The sequence below is a fragment of the Anguilla anguilla genome, chromosome 13 (assembly GCF_013347855.1).
Source record: "Anguilla anguilla isolate fAngAng1 chromosome 13, fAngAng1.pri, whole genome shotgun sequence".
Classification (NCBI taxonomy): Eukaryota; Metazoa; Chordata; class Actinopteri; order Anguilliformes; family Anguillidae; genus Anguilla; species Anguilla anguilla.
The window spans coordinates 20,525,907-20,550,512 of NC_049213.1; the positions used below are offsets into that span (position 1 = coordinate 20,525,907).

At 39.4% G+C, this 24,606-nt stretch overlaps 1 protein-coding gene across 1 annotated transcript; it reads left to right on the top strand.

The window, feature by feature from the left end:
- Positions 1-4,623: 4,623 nt before the first annotated feature.
- LOC118211809 (myosin heavy chain, fast skeletal muscle-like) lies at positions 4,624-22,418 on the top strand. The gene is made up of 40 exons (XM_035389296.1): positions 4,624-4,671; positions 5,231-5,449; positions 7,868-8,011; positions 8,105-8,261; positions 8,886-8,913; positions 9,103-9,208; positions 9,296-9,388; positions 9,486-9,549; positions 9,631-9,729; positions 9,810-9,913; positions 10,572-10,710; positions 10,981-11,099; positions 11,285-11,434; positions 11,548-11,718; positions 11,810-12,116; positions 12,426-12,502; positions 13,000-13,087; positions 13,300-13,417; positions 13,804-13,927; positions 14,467-14,603; positions 14,877-15,132; positions 15,270-15,512; positions 15,599-15,775; positions 15,943-16,088; positions 16,170-16,260; positions 16,347-16,736; positions 16,829-16,955; positions 17,580-17,698; positions 17,858-18,054; positions 18,155-18,338; positions 18,458-18,623; positions 18,823-18,947; positions 19,073-19,381; positions 19,470-19,673; positions 19,771-19,896; positions 20,071-20,241; positions 20,443-20,547; positions 20,636-20,731; positions 21,940-22,071; positions 22,290-22,418. Exons 2-40 carry the CDS (start codon positions 5,243-5,245, stop codon positions 22,308-22,310), a joined length of 5,817 nt encoding a protein of 1,938 aa, XP_035245187.1. The 5' UTR covers positions 4,624-4,671; positions 5,231-5,242; the 3' UTR covers positions 22,311-22,418.
- The last annotated feature ends 2,188 nt before the right edge of the window (positions 22,419-24,606 follow it).

Consider the following 24,606-nt stretch of genomic DNA (forward strand, 5'->3'; position numbering starts at 1 on the left):
AAGACAATTTTAATACATAGTGTTTATTCTGTAGAAAAAATTCCCACAGACATTTCAGCATAATTTTCTTTAAACACATTTTCAAGCATTTATTACACCATGGTTGTTCAATAATTTTTACATGGTGAAACCAAAGTGTACAACAATACCTTTAAATAAAAGCTGAGAATGTGCACCTTGACCACAAGTAATTTGGAATGTAAAGTATTCAAAGTGACCACCACATTGCAATGAGATATAGGCAATATAAAAATTAAATGCGTGACAAACAAATTGGAACAATTTAAATACTTATTGAAGGGTTACATTTTGTAAGTGCCAGAATTTGGGGATAAATATAGCCTATAGCTACTGTAGGATGAACAAATAGTAAGGGGCTGTGCTCATCGCCTGTCTTCATATTACTCTGGTGTTCACTGGTCTTGTGTGGAGAGCTCTGGACATCTTATCCACATATGCCAAGCTATATGGGCAATGAATAAAGTAGATCATGTGTGGTATTACAAGTGATTTCCTTCTTAATAGGGATATTGCATTCTGAATGAGGCTGGTTAATGGGCTTACACCTGTATGTAAAGGCACACTACGAGCAGTTACCACATTTTTTATTTGCCAGATGGGAGGGTAGGGAGGATAATTCATTTTGGGGGCATTTGTCAGATTTAATGTTCTCTGCCAGGGGACTGGTTCACGCTTGTAAATCTAAAAGACGCTTATTTTAATGTGAACATTGTAAAGTGCCATTGGCAGTATCTTCATTTTGCTTTTCTGGGAAAGTGTACAAATTTACCAAGTTCTTATCCGGGCTGTCCCTGGCAACCCTCACCCTTGCAATGGTTGTGCGTGCTGCCATCGCCCCGTTACGGGTGCTACCGTATCTGGACAACTGGCTTGTTTTAGCACCTTCCCGGGAGTTAGCTGTCAAACACACGCAGATGTTGACATCCCACATCAACAGTGTTTTTACCATGAGCCAGTGTGTTAAAACAGACCCAAGCTGAATTCACTGTCAATGACGGTGCGCCTCTCCCCGGGGAGAATTGCTTCCCTGAGAGACTACGGTCGCCGGTTCCTCTCAGGTCTCTATACCAGTGAATGACAATTATGCGCCTGTTGGGACAGCAGCAATTGCTACGCTTGAGACCGGTAACGACCAAACTCTGGCGAATGCAGTTTGACCCCATGAGAGACCGGGTGAAGCTGTTTCGCATTTCACAGGCAATTAGAAGCGCTCCCTCGCACGGGCGAAATGTCCAGATGCTGAGTGCCGATCGGCGGCATCTCATCTCTTCTCATGTTCCTCTGTATACAGACACCTGCTACAAGGGGTTGTGTGTGGTCTGCAGTGTCATGGCGGCGAGCGGGGTGTCTCATATCAACGCACTGGAGATCACAACGGGTGTGGTTTGCGTTACAACGTTTTGCAGCCTATCTTTGGGGTAAACACATAATCAGGCGCAACAGTATAGCAATAGTTGCTAATATAACCGACATGGCGGCACCAAATGTCTACACCGGCGGGCGGTAAGGATCTGGACTTGGGCGTACCTGCGAGTTTGCTCTCTCCCCTGCACTGTACATCCCGAGGTTGCTGAACCACAGGACATATCTTGTTCCGAGGTGGCTCCTGCCCTGTGGATTGGTGTCTTCACCCACTCTTTTTTAAGGTGTGGTCATGCCTTAAAAAACCTGCTGTCGCAGGGGGCAGGGGCAATTAAAATAATTTTTTTTCCCCCACCCAATGAGGTTACGCCTCATGGCCTTCCCCCTGTTAGGTGCTGTCATGAAGAAGGAGTTAAGGGAGGCAGCTATAAACATTATCTAGCATTCTTGCACTACCTTGGTATACGGGTGGTATAAGGGTAGATGGGAGGTGTTCAAAGCTTGGTGTCTAGAATGCTCTAAGGACCCCCAATCTTGTATCTATAGTGATTCATTTTGTGCAGAGCCTACTAGATAAGGGTTTGTGTCTGTCTTCCTTAAGAATATTCATAATCGCTGCATGCTGCTCAGATTCCATTAAATGTCGCTTGTGGTTATATTTTATTTTTGCTTTTCTCCCAGTTAAATAGCTTTTTCATCATAATTGTCTTCAAACACATTTCCATGCATACATTTCACTCTCATTATTGAGTAAGGATCATTTCTCATCCATCTGAATGTAACAATCACAAATTCAGGATTGTTGCTTTTTTTTGTACAATGACTCAGAGGTGCAATCCACATTTCTAAAGATAAATCCTTAATCCAAAAGAGAAATTCTTGTTTTTAAAAACTGAACCTCTTCCACAAAACCTGTCTCAATTTCTGTAAATGGTACAAGAGTCTTTTTTTTTTAAGCCAGGGGTGTCAAACTGAATCCCAAGGGGATGCAGGTTTTTGTGCTTTTCAATTAGTTAAATCAGCTGCCAATTAAGGCCTTCGAGAACAAGGTGTTATTAACTGATAATTATTTAAATATGTTCGTCAGCCAAAATGGGAACAACATTGAAATTCCATTTACAATTCCAACTACAGTTGGGGCCACACATATACTATTTCTAAAGCCTGTTACCTGTCAATTTGATGTCAGTCTAAAGATGATGACTGACACTGTGCATGCACGCACTGAATATTGGTATTTTTGTGACCACAGGCGAGGAGCGCCCAGTTCACAGCACACGGGGCAGGTGGAAAAAGGGCTGGATTATTGTGACCTCACAGCTTCTTTTCATTTAAAAGCCGTGCTCATTGTGCTCCAGCTTACTGCCAATTTCCTGATAACTGCAATAGAAGATGAGAATATACTCATCAGAAGTTTTTCCAAAGGGAAAACTGATGGTTTTGTGTGGAAAGTGCATAGTAGAGCTATCACTTTTTCTGCTTCTTTCTCCATGCTGGCTCTGTATCCTCACTTTGTGTCATAGGAAAGGCACATTTCTGTTTTTTAAAAGAAAATTATTTATATTGCACCTGACAATTCAACAAATCTAATTGATTACTATTTCCTCATTAAAGATAATGATGAAATTCTGGGCATCTTCCTGTTTGTTGTCATTGTGATGGGTCTTGGAGAAAAGTTACCTGATGTCCAACATCTTCCATAGCAAGATAACCCTGTCAACTATTATCCTTATGAGGTCATATTTAAATATGAACTTTCATGTTTGTTTGTTTTTTTAACATATATCAGTTATGCTTGCATGAGATAAAAATGCAATATTTTACTCAAGGGGGCATGTTACCCCACTTTACCCTTATGTGTAGTCTAACTGTGAATCTGATTGTTTTATCAGATATTATCATTATTTTTTTTAAATTCCAGACTTCTTGATTTGGACTTGAACGTGGACTTTCTGTGATTACTAGTGACCTGTACTGTCTTGGACTTGAGGATAAGTGTAGTGGATTTATGTTCATTTATGCACATAAATACATCATGTACATCTTCTGGATGTAAAGATAAAGTTACAAAGCTTTACAAATGCAGTTGAGTGAGTGGAAACAGATGTGAATGTTTGTGAGAGACACTGAAATCAGCTCAGCTGTCCACACTGTTGTGAAATGCTTCTGCTCTTCACACAATGACCTTTCCCATTTATTTTTCTTTTGAAAAATGTAAGACGTGCAAAAGACCTGAAACATTATACCAGTGACATTTAGCTGCTTCCCCACAGCTAAACTTGGCTCTTGCCCAAAGATGGATCAGTTCCAACTTGAGACCTTTACATATTATTTTCAAGTTGAGTGATATCTATAAACAATAGTCATACATAGCTACAACATATCAACACTATCAACTCTATTTAAAAACTATTCAAAAAATGCACACTAGAGCGCTTCATTCTTATCACCATCCCATAAACATTTAATCCAATATTCCAGTGTTTTTTTGATAAAATGTTTTTATTTTTTTTATTTTGTTTTGGTTTTTTCTTTTTGCTAACTTCATTTGTATTACTTATTCTATTATAAATGTAATTTCAATCAAAAAATAATAATTTAGTGGATTGAGGCATTATGGAATCTAAATAGTTTTTAATTGCTTTTTAATTACAATGTTACACAAAGCAAACCCTAAGCTGGCATTCTGACTGATAATAATGCATACATTTTGGGATTCAATCAGTGGACATTTTGGGATTCAATCAGTGGAATGAAATTTGTAAATGGATTTAATGTGTCTGTATGCCCATTATAGAATGCCAAATGTGATTTGAACCAAAGGAAGAAAATAAGATTCTTGTCTTGCTTAAAGTCCAAATTCATGCTGTAAATGTTTATGATTTACTATGGGCTGAAATGTCACTGGTACACATACAAGAGAAACATAACTGGTTAGAGGATACAAACACATGACCAAATAGAGCAGGCAGTTTTTTGCAGAGCGGACACAAATATCTCTATAAAAGGCAGACTCTGACTCCCCTAGGAACTGACTGGTAATAGCAAAGGTAAGTGGCATTTATTGTAATATTACATGCTATTTATCATTCAGATTTACTAGAACAATAAACAACAAACTATAGTTTTATATTTATAAACATCACAAAAATTATTGATATTATGTGAAGTCAATTTTAATGTTAGGCATCACAACTAAAAACTAAAACCAATATTAACTAAATTCTCTTTCTTTTTCAGTTTCAAAAAACCACCGGTGACCACCTCTCTCTGTTGGCATCAAAGGAGGTAAATATAGATACTTGTGTGTACAAGTTATGATGCCAAAAAAGCAGACAGAACATTTTAGGAAATATTTTGTTTTACACATGAAAACTGGAATAATTGCTCTGTATGAATCCCTTTCCCCCCATTTTCACCTGCCTGACACCTTGCATTCTTTATTTTTTTTTAAATAAAGGCTTCAAATGAAAACTCTTAAGAAACATTGCATGAACTTTTTACTTTTTCATATATATGCGCCACTAACAAATGAATTAGCTGTATTTTAATTGGACTCATTCCATAATACTTGTCCAATGAAAATGTCCAGACACATTCCCGGAGTCACAGATTCGAGCTTTGGGTATGTGGCTCTAGTTATTTTTTTTATATGCTCCACTAATGTGATTATTGTGTTGCTGTGCAACTGTAATATAGGGTTCCTTTTATATTTTGCAACCATTGGCATATTTGGCCATTTCTGTCTTCTACATAGATCAACTCTTCTACAGAGGTCTTATGATCAAATTCTGTCATCTATTTATTCTTATTTAATATTACTGCTCGTTCCTTTATTTCTCCTCAGTAAAGCGCCATCATGAGTACCGATGCGGAGATGGAGGTCTTTGGCCCGGCGGCCATTTACCTCCGGAAGCCTGAGAGGGAGAGAATCGAGGCCCAGAACACACCCTTTGATGCCAAAACAGCCTTCTTTGTGGCTGAGCCCAAGGAGATGTACCTCAAAGGGAAACTCATTAGCAGAGAGGGGGGCAAAGCCACCGTTGAAACTCTGGAAGGGGGGCAAGTAAGTACAGCTAAAGCTCCCTGCCCTATGGAGCTGATGTGTAAATGGTGTGAGAGCGAGCAAAAAATTCCTCCAGTGCATGTACAGTTTGAAAATTGAAGTTGAGCTTGGGGCACAATAAATGTTTTGCCAGTGTGCCTCTATAGTAGAGATTTGGAGAGGTTCAGTCCTATTGGCTGGCATGAATCTTATTTTCTCCCTTTGGTTTGGAAAAAATCAACCTTGTTGTCTCTTAGATTGTTTTAGATAGCTTAGCAAGCTAGCTATGAAAAAAATTACATCAAAAGAATTCTTACTGGCAAGTTTTATATACTGGAGGAAAAAGTCAAAACTTTGCATGTTTGACATGGGTATAGTTTGGTTCTTAAAGTGACAATCTCGAAGATTTCAGTTTCGTTCTCTATGGCGGTGCCAATGGCGAGAAGCGGTAATTGCAGGTGTGTTTTTGGACCTCACTTCCCATAGATCCAACCGGATCCAACCAGTGTCGCCTGCGTGACTAACATTAGGCTAACTCAAGATGTCTTTACACTGCCGAGCTGGGTTAAAATGCCGTAGCAAACCTGGGGTAGAATTAGTGATGATCAATTTCTGCAAACGTTCTTTATCCACCTATTGCCCGGTATGAACATCTTTACACTGCAGAGAAGAATATGCGGGATTCGCTGTGGCTCATGCAATTATGTATCTCGTGCACAATAAGCAGTCTTTTTCGTGAATGATTGTTGTGTGGTATTTTTGAAACTGCCTTGCAAAATGTTACCCCTGGTGTTTCTGGTTTTGCTAGCTAAACTGTTCGAGAATAAAGCTGAGCTGGGTGTTAAATTAGCAATCAGAACGAGAAGAATAAAACAAAAACAAAGGAGATTTCATCAAAAAGGGCATAAAGGCTGAAGGAACATATGAGGAAGCATAATAAAATAATAACAATGGTAATCCATACTGCCGTATTCTTTTATTTTGTTTTCTCCTGCATGACGTCTTCAGAAATCAGACTCTGCTCCACATACCCCGGCTTTATTCCGATCATTATAATATATTGATGAACTCGATGGCAATGTAAATAACGGTAACGTTAAGGCCAGTTCAGATCAATGATTCGCAACGAGGCAAAACGGTTTTAGAATGTTGCAGAGAAAATTGCAGCGGTGTGAACTGGCTAGTAGCAGAGCCGTTGCCTGCCCTCAGGTTTTAAAAGACCGTCCTTGTCAAATCGCCAAGTGCAGTTTTAGAACGTTTACAATCAGACGTCTTGGAATTTTGCAAGTTGCAACCAGTCTCATTGCGAATCATTGATCTGAACTGGCCTTAAGTTAGCTACACTGCAACGTTGCAACAAGGTAGCATTGCGTTCGAGAGACGGTTTGCGAGGTCGGCACCGGTCGGTAGTGTTAGCTAGCGTTTTTTTCTAATTGTTAGCCGACATTAGATTGTGTTAATTACATTAGCTAGCTAGCTAACGCAACGTTACCTGATATGAGAGATGGATACTGTGCACAACGTTGTCTAAACTAATGTTGTCTTTCTTGACATGGTCCGGTAGCTAGCGTTAGCTGTGCAAATAGCTATGTAATTTAGTAAAGTTACATTGTCATTAAATGTAATACGAAATCTACATTAACAAATAATATGATCTCTCATGTTACACAAAAACTTTTTAGGGTTCCATAACTCCCCTAACCCCCCCTTTCTCTGTTATTGTAACGCATGCAGACACCGGAAAAAACAGTATGCCGCTCACACACAAGTGAGTTGAAGAGCGAGCCTGTTGCGTTAGTTCCGCCTACCCTCTCTGGCGGACCAACCACCGATGGGTGATGAAAAACGTGTCACTAGCTGTACGCCGCTTGTGATTTTTTCCCGGGAATGTCGCCACAGACACCAAGTTTTTTAATCATGAATTATGATGATAATAATAGAATAAATTAATAGAAAAATAGGCTCAATCACCATTGTGTTACCCAATGTAGTGATAGATAGTGACTTAAAAGACATTTATTTTAATGAAAATCTTATTACTTTAATTTCTTTAGCGCTGCATTGTCAGCATTCATGACTCTGTGTGTTTGCACATGTGTGTGAGTATGTGTGTGTGTGTGTGCTAACAGTAAATCTCTCTGGATAAGAGTTCCAGTGTATGCTTAAAATATAAAAATAATGTCTGCCCCACAATAATTTCCATGCTTAAATCACCACTGGTAGTCTAAGAGAGCAGCAATATCCTTTGTTGTATGCACAGTGGGACGACCATGATCATTCAGAATGTGGGATTTATCTTCCATGTTCAGGTCCTATGAAGTTTTGTCCTTCCTGAATACAAATCTGTTACTGAAAAGCAGCTTTTAGCCACATAACAGAATTATGGAACTCTCATCCCTCAGCGAAAAACACTATCAACACAAAACTTCTGTTTCACAGAAAATAACAGTCAAAGAGGATGACATCCACCCAATGAATCCTCCCAAGTTTGACAAAATTGAGGACATGGCCATGATGACCCACCTCAACGAGCCCTGTGTGCTGTATAACCTCAAAGAGCGTTATGCAGCATGGATGATCTACGTGAGTTTTCCTCTATATCTCTTCAATTCATTTGAAAATGTGAATAAATGAATGTCTCCAAGCACATAACTGTATCTTCCTTCACTGTTTCAGACCTACTCTGGGCTGTTCTGTGTCACTGTGAATCCCTACAAGTGGCTCCCAGTGTACGATTCTGTTGTTGTGGGAGCATACAGGGGCAAAAAGAGAATTGAGGCCCCACCCCACATCTTCTCCATCTCCGACAATGCCTATCAGTTCATGCTCACAGGTGAGAATATCTTCATGTACAAGTTGTTCAAGTCAGTCCAAAATACTGTATGTATGGTTTTAAGGCAGCACAATTACCAAAGCAATAGACTTTGTCAGAATTCTGTTCCAGCAAAGATTTCATGGAGAACAGTCATTCACATTATCCCCTGTGAGGAATAGTGTTATCCCTGCCTCAAGGTTCTTGGTTGAAGAAATTATACAATCAACACAATACAATTAGAAAGGAATAAAGAAGGAGGCTTAGAAACAAAGCTTGTTATAGAAACACACAATGTGTGTGCTGCAAGACTCATTAATTGAATATGCGAAGGGAGACAGACAGGGAATAGCAAGCATTTATTGGCACCTAAAGCAAACGATTCCACATATACAGAATGATAACAATGAGTCCTGTTGAGGAAGGTCTCAATCTCACCAGCATAAAATTCAGGATACTAGCCATTAGAATTTGAATAGCTTCAATCATTCGTGCTCACCGGAGGCAGACAAGAAGGGACTATTTAAGTTTAAAAAGCAAGAAAGATAGACTGTTTTATTAATATGATTGTCAAAAGTCATATTCTACAAGGTCTTTGAAATATGATAACGTAATATACTATATTTACACTCATTCCTGTTGCAGATCGTGAGAACCAGTCCATCCTGATTACGTATGTAACCCATAAATTTCCATAAACACAGTTAAAAGAAAACATCAACTGAAATATAATTTTTGTAATGCACATTTTCAAGTAGTCAAACTTAATTTTCTTAGGTGCAACCACTTCAATTCCCTCACGTAAACACAATGAAATGGGTTTTTAAATATTAAATAAAATGTTCTCTGTGTTCATCCACAGTGGAGAATCTGGTGCAGGGAAGACTGTGAACACAAAGCGTGTCATTCAGTACTTTGCGACAATTGCAGTGGCTGGACAAAAGAAAGCAGAACCAGGAAAAATTCAGGTCAGAGGGAGTCTCTAAAAATCAGCAAATATCTTGGGAACTTCATCTGCGGTAGCACATTTCTGAAGTGTCTGATGTCTACTGTAGGGATCACTGGAGGATCAAATCATTGCAGCGAACCCCCTGCTGGAGGCTTATGGTAATGCCAAGACTGTGAGGAATGACAACTCCTCCCGTTTTGTAAGTTTGTAGTTTTACTTAAAATTCTAACTTATCTACATTAACGGTGCTAAAATAAGGCAACATTTAATCTCATTTCATTTTGTTAATTGTTTAGGGAAAGTTCATCAGAATCCACTTTGGTACAACAGGAAAACTGGCTTCTGCTGATATTGAGACCTGTAAGTATACCTGATACTCTGTCTCAGTTTATCAAATGATTCTAAAAACTTTGTTGATGAAAATGTATTTTTGTCCATCAGATTTGCTGGAAAAGTCAAGAGTAACATTCCAGCTGTCAGCTGAACGCAGCTACCACATCTTCTACCAGCTTATGACAGGCCACAAGCCTGAACTGCTGGGTATGAAATCACTAGATTCATTCTGTGAATACCATTTGCAATTCTTAGAAAAGTGTATAACTGATTATTGTGTCTTACAGAGGCTCTTCTCATTACCACCAATCCATACGACTACCCTATGATCAGCCAAGGAGAAATCACTGTCAAAAGTATTGATGATGTGGAGGAGTTCATAGCCACAGATGTAAGTGTTTTTCTTCACTAAACAATCATAAAAAGTTATCACTCATTCATCTTGACTTCTCAGCAGCCTGACTAGTCAGCAGATGGTTATAGTCTTCTTGCCATTTTTGCCATTGCCCTTTCTTGAACTTATGCCAAAAGTAAAACTTAAGCCAGTTTCATATTTTACAGAAAATTTAAGAGTAGAAACATTAATACCAGGGAAGCGTAGCGAAAGCTGGTTGCTGTGAATTTAAACTGACGATTAAAGATCGTCACATCACATCACTGATTAACATAACTGATGCTGCATTCTGCAGCAAAAAAATTAAAATGTTTCCTCATCACTAATGAAGATTTGGCACAGAGGAAGAGAGGAATTGGTCTGAATTCAGTAAATATTTTTCCACAATAGTGCCTGTAAAATCTATGAAAATGAAACAGTACATTTCTTTATAAACCCAGCAATTTTTGTGTATGGTAACCAAACTGTGTCAGTAAAAAAAAACCCATGACACTTGCATTGAAGAGTGAAACATAAAGAGCAATGTTGATTGAATCCAATCTCAGAACTCAATTAGAAGGCAATTATGATTACAAAACAGAGTGTGCACAATTTTAATACATAAAATTAATGAATCCCTGATAAATACTGATGAACATTTTTGATTTCATTCTAGACTGCCATTGATATCTTGGGCTTCACTGCTGATGAGAAGATGGGTATCTACAAGCTGACTGGTGCTTGCTTGCATCATGGGAGCATGAAGTTTAAGCAAAAGCAGCGCGAGGAGCAGGCTGAACCTGATGGCACTGAGGGTACCTCTTAATACATCTTTGCTTCTTACTGACACATTTTAAGAACACATTTGTCAGTCAACATCACAAGGGTTCATCGTATTGATACATGAAAGCAAATGCTGTTTTTGAGTCAAATGAACCTTTTTCAGCCAAACTTTGAAAAACATTAATTCCTAAAATAGAAATATATATTTAAAGGAAAGTAAAAGTGATCTGAAACTGAAATATGCATATAAAAAGAATATAAATAAATGCAAGAGTAACAAATAAAAATTGTACTTCCAACAGTGGCAGATAAAATTTCTTACCTCATGGGCCTGAACTCAGCTGACCTGCTGAAAGCCCTGTGTTACCCCAGAGTGAAGGTCGGAAATGAGTTTGTGACCAAGGGACAAACTGTGCCACAGGTAATGTATCTCAATTTCAAATATTATTATATAATACTTTAATATCATAATTACCTATATAATTATATATTTTATTGTATATTAAGTTCAGCAGAATTGTGCTTTTATTCAGGGAAGGCTTAAATGTGTATGACAAATACAAATATTCTGACAAGACATTTATTTATTTCTCTTTATACGAATAGGTCCACAACTCTGTTATGGCTCTGTGCAAATCTGTCTATGAGAAAATGTTCTTATGGATGGTCATCCGAATCAATGAGATGTTGGACACAAAGCAACCAAGAAATTTCTTCATTGGTGTCCTGGATATTGCTGGATTTGAAATCTTTGATGTGAGTGGAGGCACCCTGTGATGTTATCACAAATCCTGGTACATGAAAGATAATTTTAACTATTGGAAGGGGAACCACATTTCATAAAAGTTTGTACCTTCTCAAAATTTCAGTTCAACAGCTTGGAGCAGTTGTGTATCAACTTCACCAATGAGAAACTGCAACAGTTTTTCAACCACCACATGTTCGTGCTGGAACAAGAGGAGTACAAGAAAGAGGGAATTGATTGGGAGTTCATTGATTTTGGTATGGACTTGGCTGCCTGCATTGAGCTTATTGAGAAGGTAAGTGAGATGCCCTTTATTATCAACAGACACAAACATGTCCTTTGGTCCTCCTGACATCTCCTCATGGAAAACATTCTGCCTTCACCAGCCAATGGGCATCTTCTCCATCCTTGAAGAGGAGTGTATGTTCCCCAAGGCTTCAGACACAACCTTCAAAAACAAACTCCATGACCAGCATCTGGGCAAAACCAATGCTTTCCAAAAGCCCAAACCTGCCAAAGGAAAGGCTGAGGCCCACTTTTCCCTGGTGCACTATGCTGGCACTGTTGACTACAACATCAATGGCTGGCTGGACAAGAACAAGGACCCCCTGAACGACTCTGTGGTGCAACTGTACCAGAAGTCCTCAGTCAAACTGCTGGCTCACCTGTATGCATCCCATGCTGGTGCAGATGGTATGGCTATGCTCATTTATATGTCTGTAATTTTTCATGCATAGTCACAATTTAGTAGAAGTTTATCATTATATTGTCAGCTCCTATATATGAAGCAAGGGCAATTTTTTCATTTAAATTGTTGGAACCACTTGGAAAGTCAATTGTCCAGCATTTGTAGTTTTGAAAAGAAAGTGCCTTGCAAAAACAGAGTTTCTATTGAAATTTTGTTTTCAGGCAGATACCTGACAATGCATTTTCATTCAAAATATTATTAAAATCAACTGCTTTGACTCTGATGCCAGTGTGTAATTTCTCATGTAAAAACAGATGCAAAAGGTGGTGGTGGCAAAAAGGCAGGCAAGAAGAAGGGTGGCTCCTTCCAGACTGTGTCTGCTCTGTTCAGGGTAATGTATTAACTTGAATACAAATGAAACAGTGTTGCTATTCAAAATTAGTTGACAGTGGCTGCTGGCTTTTAAGTCATGAATTCAGACCATGCCAGTCCCACTTTGTTTTCCTCCGACTCATGCAAATTGCAGCTAGTGAACAATGGCATGATAAGAAGCAGTGGCTCACATGATACTGTATGGAACAGAGCACTTACTTGTCTGTGCTTTTATAAATAAAAAGCGGCAAGGCGACAATGACTGATGATAAAATATGATTAGCCATTCCAAATTTGTAGAAAAAGGGGGGAAACAGATTTAGGAAAAGAAGATACATTAAATTATTTTCATCATATAAGACTGTGTCCTGATGCTGAAGCCATGTCACAATTTAATAATATAAGACATCAATAATAATATAACTTTAGGTTTAAATACTACTAGCTGACAATTAACAGATATCACCATATTGTTTTTTTCTAAATTCCATTATAATGCCTCCTCACATCTTACAGGAGAACTTGGGCAAGCTGATGACCAACCTGAGGAGCACTCATCCTCACTTCGTGCGTTGCTTGATTCCTAATGAATCAAAGACACCAGGTAAAAAACTGTATTTAAAGACATTCCCATCATTTAAATGTACAAACAACCGGAACTGAATCAGATGAAACACATCAGCTCAACTTGTGAACTAGTTAAAATTCCTGGGGCAGAAAATAAACTGTATTCAGGTACACTATCCAGCATTTACGTTGTTTTTTGTACATCTTATGAAGATTTAAGAATATTTTTAATGTTTTCTTGTTGTCTAGGTCTCATGGAGAACTTCTTGGTTATCCACCAGCTGAGGTGTAATGGTGTGCTGGAAGGTATCAGAATCTGCAGAAAGGGTTTCCCCAGCAGAATCCTTTATGGTGACTTCAAGCAGAGGTAATTTATACATCCCATTAATAAACGTGCATACATACTACAGTGTCACAGGCCCTGTGAGCAGTTTAAATAGTATGTTCAAGTCATGCTGTATGTCGCTTTGGATAAAAGCATCTGTAATGTAATAAATGTAATATAATGTCATGTAATGGGTCACACCTGTACATTTAATTTGGTATGCCACTTCAACAATTCCATGAAACAAAGGGCCAGTAAATACAAACATTCATAATGTTAAAGGTGAACATTTGAAATCAACTCAATGAGTACATCTGAAACGTGAATAAATTCTCATAATCGTAATTATCTGCAATAATCCATGACAGGCTATCAAGCAAGGACGCTTCATAGAAATTTTTACCATCAAAAAATGACTTTTCTTTTAGATACAAAGTATTGAACGCCAGTGTCATCCCTGAGGGACAGTTCATTGATAACAAGAAAGCTTCTGAGAAGCTCCTGGGGTCCATTGATGTGGACCACACTCAGTACAAGTTTGGTCACACCAAGGTAAAAGTCTGCTGCTTCTGATGATGTATAAACGTGTAATGTATTCTGATGGGCTAAAAGTTAACTGGCATGGTGGAAAGAAACATTTTCACTGTTTTGGAGCATAAGTAATTGTGCAAATTTTAATATCCGACCACATTCCCAAGCCATGCCAAAGCTCCTGATATAACTCCTGTTCTTGTTCCACTACATTTTAATTAGTAACTGGAGAATGAAAAGCAGTTTTTCTTTATCAGATGTATTTGTGACATATGTTTGTGACATATGTTCTTTGTAGCAGTGTTATTTTTATAAACCTATTGCATTAACAATATTGCCAAATGCTGGGATAAACAAAGTGCAACCATGTATACAGATTCTAGAATGCGCTCAAGATGGATCAATATTCCCGTCCATGTCAGTTTTTATAAACAGATGTTTGACAGCTCATGTCCACACAGGTGATGCCCAACACTCCTCCCTCCATGACTTCAGCCAATATTGTCTGTGACAAACACCCAGCCTTATTATCCCCTGAATATTTACAATATTTCCTCCAGGTGTTCTTCAAAGCTGGTCTGCTGGGTACCCTGGAGGAGATGCGAGATGAGAAACTGGCAACACTGGTGACCATGACTCAGGCCCTCTGCCGTGGCTACCTCATGAGAAGAGAGTTTGTCAAAATGATGGAAAGGAGGTACATATTACTATGCAGAAAACATGTAAACACAGAGGTATTAATACTGTTCTTAGAAAGAGCAACAAATATTAGGGTGGCTCATCATGTAAGGACATGGATCTAGTGTTTGTGTGTAAAATTACATGACTTTCTGTTAACATTGAAATATAAGAGTATCAGCGCTGAATTAGATATTTTTTGTATGCATAAAATACCATCCAATTACTTTGTCTCAATAGTAATTCCACAATATTTTGCAGAAATACTTCACTGTGATCATGTTTTACACAGAGAGTCCATTTACTCCATCCAATACAACATCCGCTCATTCATGAATGTGAAACACTGGCCATGGATGAAGGTCTACTTCAAGATCAAGCCACTTCTCAAGAGTGCTGAAGCTGAGAAGGAAATGGCCAACATGAAGGAAGAGTTTACCAAGTGTAAAGAGGATCTGGCAAAGGCGTTAGCCAAGAAGAAGGAGCTTGAGGAGAAAATGGTCTCTCTGCTGCAGGAAAAGAATGACCTACAGTTGGCTGTAGCATCTGTAAGTTTGCCTTGAGATCGAAAAAACAGAATAAGAAATTAGTCTACTTAACATGCCTTAACAATATTAAATCAATATTATATTTTCATCTCTTCCTAATGAAATGTTTAATTCAATTTTGTATTCAATCATTCAAGGAATCTGAAAGCCTCTCTGATGCTGAGGAAAGATGTGAGGGCCTCATCAAAGCAAAGATCCAGCTTGAAGCAAAACTCAAAGAGACATCTGAGAGACTAGAGGATGAGGAGGAAATCAACGGTGAGCTCACTGCCAAGAAGAGGAAACTGGAGGATGAATGCTCTGAGCTGAAGAAAGACATTGATGACTTAGAGCTCACCTTGGCCAAAGTGGAGAAGGAGAAACATGCCACAGAAAACAAGGTTTACACTTGATTAATACAGCATGTGTGTGTGTTTCTCCAGGGACATGGCATCTCCCTAACATGGTATGAAATTAATTATTTTAGGTGAAAAACCTGACTGAAGAGATGGCCTCCCAGGATGAGAGCATTGGCAAGTTGTCCAAGGAGAAGAAAGCCCTCCAAGAGGCACATCAGCAGACCCTTGATGATCTCCAAGCAGAGGAGGACAAAGTCAACACTCTGACCAAAGCAAAGACTAAGCTTGAGCAGCAAGTAGATGATGTGAGTAAAATAGCCTCCTGACCAAACAATAAAACCTCTGAAGCAGAAGCGAAAACCAAAACCAAAATATTCTGAATCACCAAGGGGAAAAAACAATACCTATGAATGTCATTTATGTTGCATGAAGTTTTGACAAAAACTAATTTACCTTGTATTCCCTACAATAGTTGGAAGGCTCTCTGGAACAGGAGAAGAAGCTTCGCATGGACCTTGAGAGAGCCAAGAGAAAGCTTGAAGGTGATCTGAAACTGGCACAGGAATCCATAATGGACCTGGAGAATGACAAGCAGCAGTCAGAGGAAAAGATCAAGAAGTAAGAGATTATTCAAATAAATACAATGGTCGCAAATTTAGTAATAAAGAATTCTTATTTATTATGGTGCGTTCTCCACAGGAAGGACTTTGAGATGAGCCAGCTTCTCAGCAAGATTGAGGATGAACAAACTTTGGGTGCTCAGCTTCAGAAAAAGATTAAAGAACTCCAGGTATCTGTCAAGGCCTACAAATTCAAAGGAGTACAACTAAATAAAGTGGCATATATATCCTAAAACTACACTATTGTGAATCACAGGCTCGTATTGAGGAGCTAGAGGAAGAAATCGAGGCTGAGCGTGCTGCTCGGGCCAAGGTTGAGAAGCAGAGGGCTGATCTCTCCAGGGAACTTGAGGAGATCAGCGAGAGGCTAGAAGAAGCAGGTGGGGCAACTGCTGCTCAGATTGAGATGAACAAGAAGCGTGAAGCTGAGTTCCAGAAGCTGCGCCGTGATCTTGAAGAGTCCACCCTGCAGCATGAAGCCACTGCTGCTGCTCTCCGCAAGAAGCAGGCCGACAGTGTGGCAGAGCTGGGCGAACAAATCGACAACCTTCAGCGCGTCAAGCAGAAACTGGAGAAGGAGAAGAGTGAATACAAAATGGAGATTGATGACCTATCCAGTAACATGGAGGCTGTTGCCAAATCAAAGGTACACAGAGTGTTTTTTGCATTACTTTAAAAGCATAATAATCTTGCAATCAGTGAGCCTGAAGAACTTCAAATAAACATTTTGTCCAACAGGGAAACCTTGAGAAAATGTGCCGTACCCTTGAAGATCAACTGAGTGAACTCAAGTCAAAGTATGATGAGAATGCACGACAGCTTAATGATATGAGTGCACAAAAAGCAAGACTTCAAACTGAACATGGTAAATATATAAAATCAATAATTTCAGATTACATTAATTTATGTAATAAATACACTATGTGACCAAAATAATCTGGACACCCTGTGATCTGGGGGGCTGTTTTTCATGGTTTATGCTAGACCTCTTAGATCCAGTGAAGCAAACCTATTTCAATGATATTTTAGACGATTCTGTGCTTGCAACTTTGTGGCAACAGTTTTGGGAAGGTCTTTTCCTGTTTCAGCATGACAATGCCCCTGAGCACACAGCAAGGTCCATATAGAAATGGTTTTGTTGAGATCGGTGTGGAAGAAATTGACTGGCTTGCACAGAGACCTGACCTCAATTCCATCCAATTCCTTTGGGATCAATTGGAAACCTAATTGCGTGCCAGGCCTAATCACCCAATCAGTGTCCGACCTCACTAATGGTCTTCTGGCTGAATGGAAGCAAATTGTGGCAGCAATCCTCCAAAATCTAGTACAAAGCCTTACCAGAAAAGGAGAGGTTGTTATAGCATAGAAGGGTGGACCAACTCCATATTAATGCCCATAATTCTGAATGAGATCATAGATGTCAGGTATCCACATACTTTTGGCTATGTAGTGTATATGATGCAGTGCCACAATACCATGCTTTTCTCAGGTGAATTGGGACGCCAGGTGGAGGAGAAAGAAGCTCTTGTTTCCCAACTGACAAGAGGCAAACAAGCCTACACACAGCAGATTGAGGAGCTCAAGAGACACGTTGAAGAGGAGGGCAAGGTAATAGATTAAAAAAGCAATATAATATCAAAGCATTAAAGAGAACTCGGAAGGTATATTAATAAACTATACTATACTCATGTACTATACTCACTATATTCATACAACAGCTTTCTCTATCACATCCACCATTAATGTTCCATTTACCTTGACTTTAAGGCCAAGAATGCCCTGGCCCACGCTTTGCAGTCAGCCCGCCATGACTGTGACCTGCTGAGGGAGCAGTATGAGGAGGAGCAGGAAGCCAAGGCTGAGCTGCAGCGTGGAATGTCCAAGGCCAACAGTGAGGTGGCTCAGTGGAGATCCAAATATGAAACTGATGCCATCCAGCGTACTGAGGAGCTGGAGGAGGCCAAGTAACTAAATGGTTTTTTACAACTTCATTCTAGAACCACTGCATGCCGCATAATCAGATTTCATGTCTTCCAAAACAAATTAAATCACCACTCTCTATAGGAAAAAGCTTGCACAGCGTCTACAGGAGGCAGAGGAGTCCATTGAGGCTGTGAACTCCAAGTGTGCCTCTTTGGAGAAGACCAAGCAGAGACTGCAGGGTGAAGTGGAGGATCTCATGATTGATGTGGAGAGGGCAAATGCCCAGGCTGCCAACCTTGACAAGAAACAAAGGAACTTTGACAAGGTAAATCTAACATCATCAAAGCTAGGGTCACTACTAACTATGTTGTAGGTCACTATTAGTTTTTAAAATGAAGGCCAGCTGGAAGTGGTATTAATGGCTGAGTTTCATCATGTATCGAGGTTTTGGCAGAAGCGAAGCAGAAGTATGAAGAAAGCCAGGCTGAGCTGGAGGGGGCTCAGAAAGAGGCCCGTTCTCTCAGCACTGAGCTCTTCAAGATGAAGAACTCATATGAAGAAGCTCTGGACCAACTGGAGACATTGAAGAGAGAGAACAAGAACCTGCAGCGTATGTACACTTAATATAGACAAAAACATTTACAAGGTATATTGCTCTCCTGACCTGCCTATCAAAGCAATAAGTCAAAAAGGCAATATGCAGGGAATGGATACAGAATAGGAGTTCTAGCACAATCATATATCCTGGAGAGCAAGTAAGCTATATGAATAGTAATAATGAAATCATTTCCAAATGTATGTCCTTGTAGAGGAGATTTCTGACCTAACCGAACAGATCGGAGAGACTGGAAAGACCGTTCATGAGCTGGAGAAGGCAAAGAAGACTGTGGAGACTGAGAAAGCAGAAATCCAGGCTGCCCTTGAAGAAGCAGAGGTAATCGCACGTATATGAATTGATAATATAATTGATGATATAATCTATATATATATATATACTGATAAGCAATGATATTATTTCACTTTTTGGAATAAACAGTATAACTGATCTATTTTCTACAGGGAACTCTGGAGCATGAAGAGTCCAAGATCCTCCGGGTCCAGCTTGAGCTCAGTCAGGTCAAGGGTGAAATTGAGAGGAAGCTGGCAGAGAAAGATGAGGAGACAGAGCAGATCAAGAGAAACAGCCAGAGGGTGGTCGAGTCCATGCAGTCCACACTTGATGCTGAGGTGAGAAGCAGGAACGATGCTCTGAGAGTCAAGAAGAAGATGGAGGGAGACCTCAATGAGATGGAGATTCAGCTAAGCCATGCCAACCGCCAGGCAGCTGAAGCTCAGAAGCAACTAAGGAATGTCCAAGGACAGCTCAAGGTATGTTTCTAGAATATATGTTGACAGTGCTGGGCCCCAACCTGTTGAGGCATTCATACACAATTAATTTAATCAATCTCTGTGTCAGGATGCCCAACTGCACCTTGATGATGCGATAAGAGGACAGGAGGACATGAAGGAACAGGTTGCCATGGTGGAGCGCAGGAACAACCTGATGCTGGCTGAGATTGAAGAACTGAGGGCTGCCCTGGAGCAGACAGAGAGAGGCCGCAAAGTGGCCGAGCAGGAGCTGGTCGATGCAAGCGAGCGTGTGGGACTGCTGCACTCCCAGGTGAGTCAAAAAGGCAATCATTTCTCATTTTATCAGACATAGTACAAATCTGCAGGGTGGATTAGATCACAACCTAAAATTATTCCATTTTGTTCAGAATACCAGCCTTTTGAACACCAAGAAGAAACTGGAAGCTGATTTTCTTCAGATTCAAAGTGAAGTGGATGACACTGTCCAGGAAGCAAGAAATGCTGAGGAGAAAGCCAAGAAGGCCATCACAGATGTGAGTGATAATTGTTTTTCCTGTATTCATTCATTCACTTCAATTTTCAACTTTATCCAGTGTGATCTAGATAAGCTTTGTTTGAATAAGGTACTACCCTCGGAATTAGTTATTAAGATTATGCAAAATGATTAATTCCAAGACATAGTTTTTGTTTGTGTATTAACACTGCAGGCTGCCATGATGGCAGAAGAGCTGAAGAAGGAGCAGGACACCAGCGCTCATCTGGAGAGGATGAAGAAGAACCTGGAGGTTACAGTCAAGGACCTGCAGCACCGTCTGGATGAGGCTGAGAGTCTGGCCATGAAGGGCGGAAAGAAACAGCTCCAGAAACTGGAAGCAAGGGTAATCCATTGGTTCCATTAAGGGGCATTTTGATAAAAATCCCCCTAGAACATTGTTCCAGGCACATGCAAATGACACATTGGCATAAAGTGATGACACAGATTAAAGTAATGGGAAGCACTAAAACCTGATACTACATGAGGCCTGTACATTTTCAGCTGTATATTTCAGTATTACCTTAAAATGTATTTTACATCCAAGGTACGTGAGCTGGAAGGTGAAGTTGAGGCTGAACAGAAACGTGGAGCCGATTCGGTCAAAGGTGTCCGTAAATATGAGAGGAAAGTCAAGGAGCTCACCTACCAGGTAAGGTTTTATACATCTTTATTAAACATGGTGTACCGGACAAAGACCATGCATGGCACCTCTTCTAAAACATATTTACCCTCTGCAGACTGAAGAGGACAAGAAGAATGTCCACAGACTGCAGGACCTGGTGGACAAGCTGCAGCTGAAAGTAAAGGCCTACAAGAGGCAGTCTGAGGAAGCTGTAAGTACAATATTCACTACAAAATTCACATGGGCAGGGTGTGAATCTGTTAATAATTTAGTTCCACCACATTTAATTAGCATACATTCAGGTGTGCTTTATAACAAATTTCCTGTGGAAAATTAAAATATGATACATATACTATTTTTTGTAAATAATTATACATGAGATCAACGTTTTTTCATTAGTTTGACTTAAAAAAAAAAAGTCATCAGCAGTTACGACATGCAAAATCACATGAGAAGGTTTCCTACTCCTATCTTTGCATAAAGCCACAAAATATGTAGCTATAAAATGAACAGGGATAGGTTAAATAAAAGCCACAAAATATGTAGCTATAAAATGAACAGGGATAGGTTAAATAAATAGAGGTCAATGAATAAAGCAGTGTATCAGAGGTTGAATTAAGCTGTCTTAGGCTATGCTTCTGGCACATCGTCTTGATTATTAGATGAATTAATAATGATAATCAAAGCCTTAAACTGGGTCTCATTAAAGCATTTTTCTAGATCAGCTTTGGAGAAGATGCAGCATAATACGACCAAACAATATTGTTGAAAACTGTCTTTCAGGAAAATGAATGAAAACATTATAAAGCAAGTTAATACCATAAAGAGTGTGTATGTTGATTATAGTCAAACTGAAAGATATCAATCATGAAAAGCACTAGTGTATACATGGTGTGGCAGCTGTGAGTTCAAAGCAAGCTATGGATGGTTGTTGCCATAAAGAGACACATCAGTGATGTTGAAAGGGGAGCATCTGTCTGTGGATGCATAGGCTTCGGACTGCCCGCCTTAACTGAAGCCATTTCTAGCACTATGCATAAATAAATGTTTCTGTCAATATGTCAAGAAACCCATGTTTTATTGTATGAGAAAAGGTATTTTGGTCTTCATTTCATTATGCTGGCCCTTTGCTGATTTTAGATGGCCCCAACATGCATTTGTAAAGAGAGACATGGTGTTCCGATTTTTTATCAGGGCGAAGTATGATTGTTTCTGTTTAATTTTTTCGATAATAAAAATTTCTGCATTGCAAAATGAGGAGCTAAGGAGCTTTAAAATGCAGAATTGAGTTTGCTACCATGTTGGAATGATCAGCCAGTATGTAACTCTGATGTTCATATCTCGGAAGTTCTAAAGTAAATGATAACTGTTGCTTAAGTTTAATATCATAACTGTTGATTATGTCTATGTTATTCACAGGAGGAACAAGCCAACACTCACCTGTCCAGGTTCAGAAAGGTGCAGCATGAGCTGGAGGAAGCTCAGGAGCGTGCCGACATCGCTGAGTCCCAGGTCAACAAGCTGAGAGCCAAGAGCCGTGATGCTGGCAAGGTACTTTCTACTGCAAGCTGTTAATAATATTTTATGCACTTTAAATACTTCTGTTATGTGTCTTTCCTACCATTTTACTGTATGTGGAATTGTTGTGTTTATAAAATAGAAATTAAAATAAGAATGCCTTATTGATTTGAGTAGAGGCAACAAATGTGCACAATGTTTCTTTTCCAAATATGATTATTATTCTAAATGCTTGTTTTTATTTTTTTAAGGGGAATGAAGTCGCAGAATGAGAGATGTAACACAGATGAAACGCAGTAGCAAGCATTCATATAATATGGACTACTTGTGAAATGTTCTCATGTACGCCATCAGTCAATAAAGCCAGTTCAGTCTGTCTTTGTCTGGGGTTCTGGTAGTATTTTTCATAACACAAAATGCATCTAACATAATAGAAAATAATTTCAATAATAATGCAGTTTTAAATAAAATTTCAAGTATGTTCTAATTTATTTCCTTTAATAAACAAATATACAAACATAGATATTAATCAATCACATTACTTCTGTCTTAAGATAAGCACAGTTTTAAAATATTTTATATGATTGTAACTCATTTCAGGCATAGGTATGTCTACTTTTTTAAATTCCCTTCCCCCTGCTACCCACTTACATTAAGCACCTTGTTCCAACTGTGAATACCCAGAGTAGTGTAGTCCTGATACTGCTGAACATTGGACAGTTAGTTGATAATTGGAAACTAAAAGCCAGAATAACGTAGCCCCTGTGGAGTGTTAAATCTCCACCCAGAGTAGCTTCAGAAATAATTAAGGGAAAAACATAAAAAAATAAAAAATAAAAAACACCTAACCTGAGCACTGTACAGTACAGCGAGCAGAGTGCAAAACGTGAGCCGAGGACAAGAACGAGTGTACGGTCAAACATGAAATCCAATCAGCAAACAAAGCAGAGGGGCTCGGCGAGAATTGGAATCAAATACGACGGCGAATGGTCAGAAACACAAAAACACGGGGCAAACAAACTAGAAGGGCTAAGGCAAGAATCGGAGTCAAAGGGAACGAGTCAGTGGTCATAAACGAATAAGCAATCACTAAACATAACACACCAACCACAAGTTCAAAAAGCTAGTCTCCCATGGTAGGTTGCAAACTGCAGCAGTAACCAGAGATGGAAACGGCCAATCAGATGACAACCGGAAAGAAAAAACACGCAGCAGTGACAAATTTAAACACAAACTTATGACTGGGGTCATAACAACACGTGGAATCAGTCCTGAACACATGGTCTAGAAACAAACCATCACAGCAAAGAGAGCCACAGCAGTATAACTACAAACTGCAAAAATGGTGACACAGGTTTTCAAGGACAAAGCTGACTAAGTTGGCTACCACACCAATACCCATCTGGATTCACACCATTTCTGGACCATAGAGCTCCTAAGAAATTTCCAGGTGTGTTCTTGGTGGAATTACCTCCATGCACCTTAAACTCAACAGACTGAGAAATTTTTGCTTTGCCTTCACTTGGATTGTTCCCCAAGAGACTCCTCACCTGGCTAATTCAGGATTCCTGGGCTTCCCCCTGAGTCCAACAAGTAAATAATCAAAAACTTTAATTATCCTTGGGCTGGTATCATTAAAAAACAGTGTATGATAATTTGAACATTTGGACAATCATTATTTATCTTTCATTAGAATGGAATATAAATTGAGCTGTCTGGCTAGCCCCAGCCAGCTAGCTAGACAGCAGAACAGTTGTACTGTAGATAGCTAACTTGCCCGAACAATACAAAAATTCTGTGGCACTCGACTAACATAAGCAATTATGGCTGGCTGCAACTTCTGACTGATTGAAATCCTACAGTCAAGAACTGTGCACTGTCAGCCATTCTGTGTTATGGTACTAGTAGCCAGCTGCTGTTTCAAGGATATAGACAAGTGACTTCCAAAATAAACATAAACATGGTCGGTGACTCACAAATTCGATTGTAGTCTAACAGATGCATTCTAAACCCGTAAATGACTTCCCTATGGTACCTAGCTATCCCTAACCAACATTACCCGGATCTCAAACAAAATGCATTGTTGTGAAAAGCAATTGCAGACAGGAACAGCTAGCTACAGTAATATAATCCACTTGATTTATCTACTTGCTTTGTCTTGAATGCCTGTGTGTTGCAAGAGAGAAAGCAAAAGTCAGAAGAATTCAACGTTCAAATTCTATGCAAGCCCACAACGCTGTCATTGAGATGAATGCCCTGCCATACATGAAATTTATTAGCTCAAAGCCCCCTCTAGCACTCAGTGCCTTCAGTAGATTCTTCTGAAGCTAACAGACCCATTTGTGTTGGCTACCCCTGTAGCTGTGTCTGTATTTGCGATGCAGCGTGGCCTGTTTCATAGGTTTTGACACTTTGATACTATTGAGACTTGATGGTACACTTGTGCCCTTTAAATACTGCCATTGTCCATGTTTCTGGCATCTGTTGCCACAAAGTTATAAGGCTTTATTTAAGAGCAGCTGCAAACCAAGAAAATTGCCATTTTATATAAATTGGATCTAAAGGGTT

Coding starts and splice junctions, on each gene's coding strand:
- LOC118211809 (XM_035389296.1), top strand. CDS start 5,243: ATGAGTACCGATGCGGAGATGGAGGTCTTTGGCCCGGCGGCCATTTAC. Junction 15,133..15,269: donor TACAGTTGGCTGTAGCATCT/GTAAGTTTGCCT, acceptor CAATCATTCAAG/GAATCTGAAAGCCTCTCTGA. Junction 15,776..15,942: donor TTGAGCAGCAAGTAGATGAT/GTGAGTAAAATA, acceptor TCCCTACAATAG/TTGGAAGGCTCTCTGGAACA.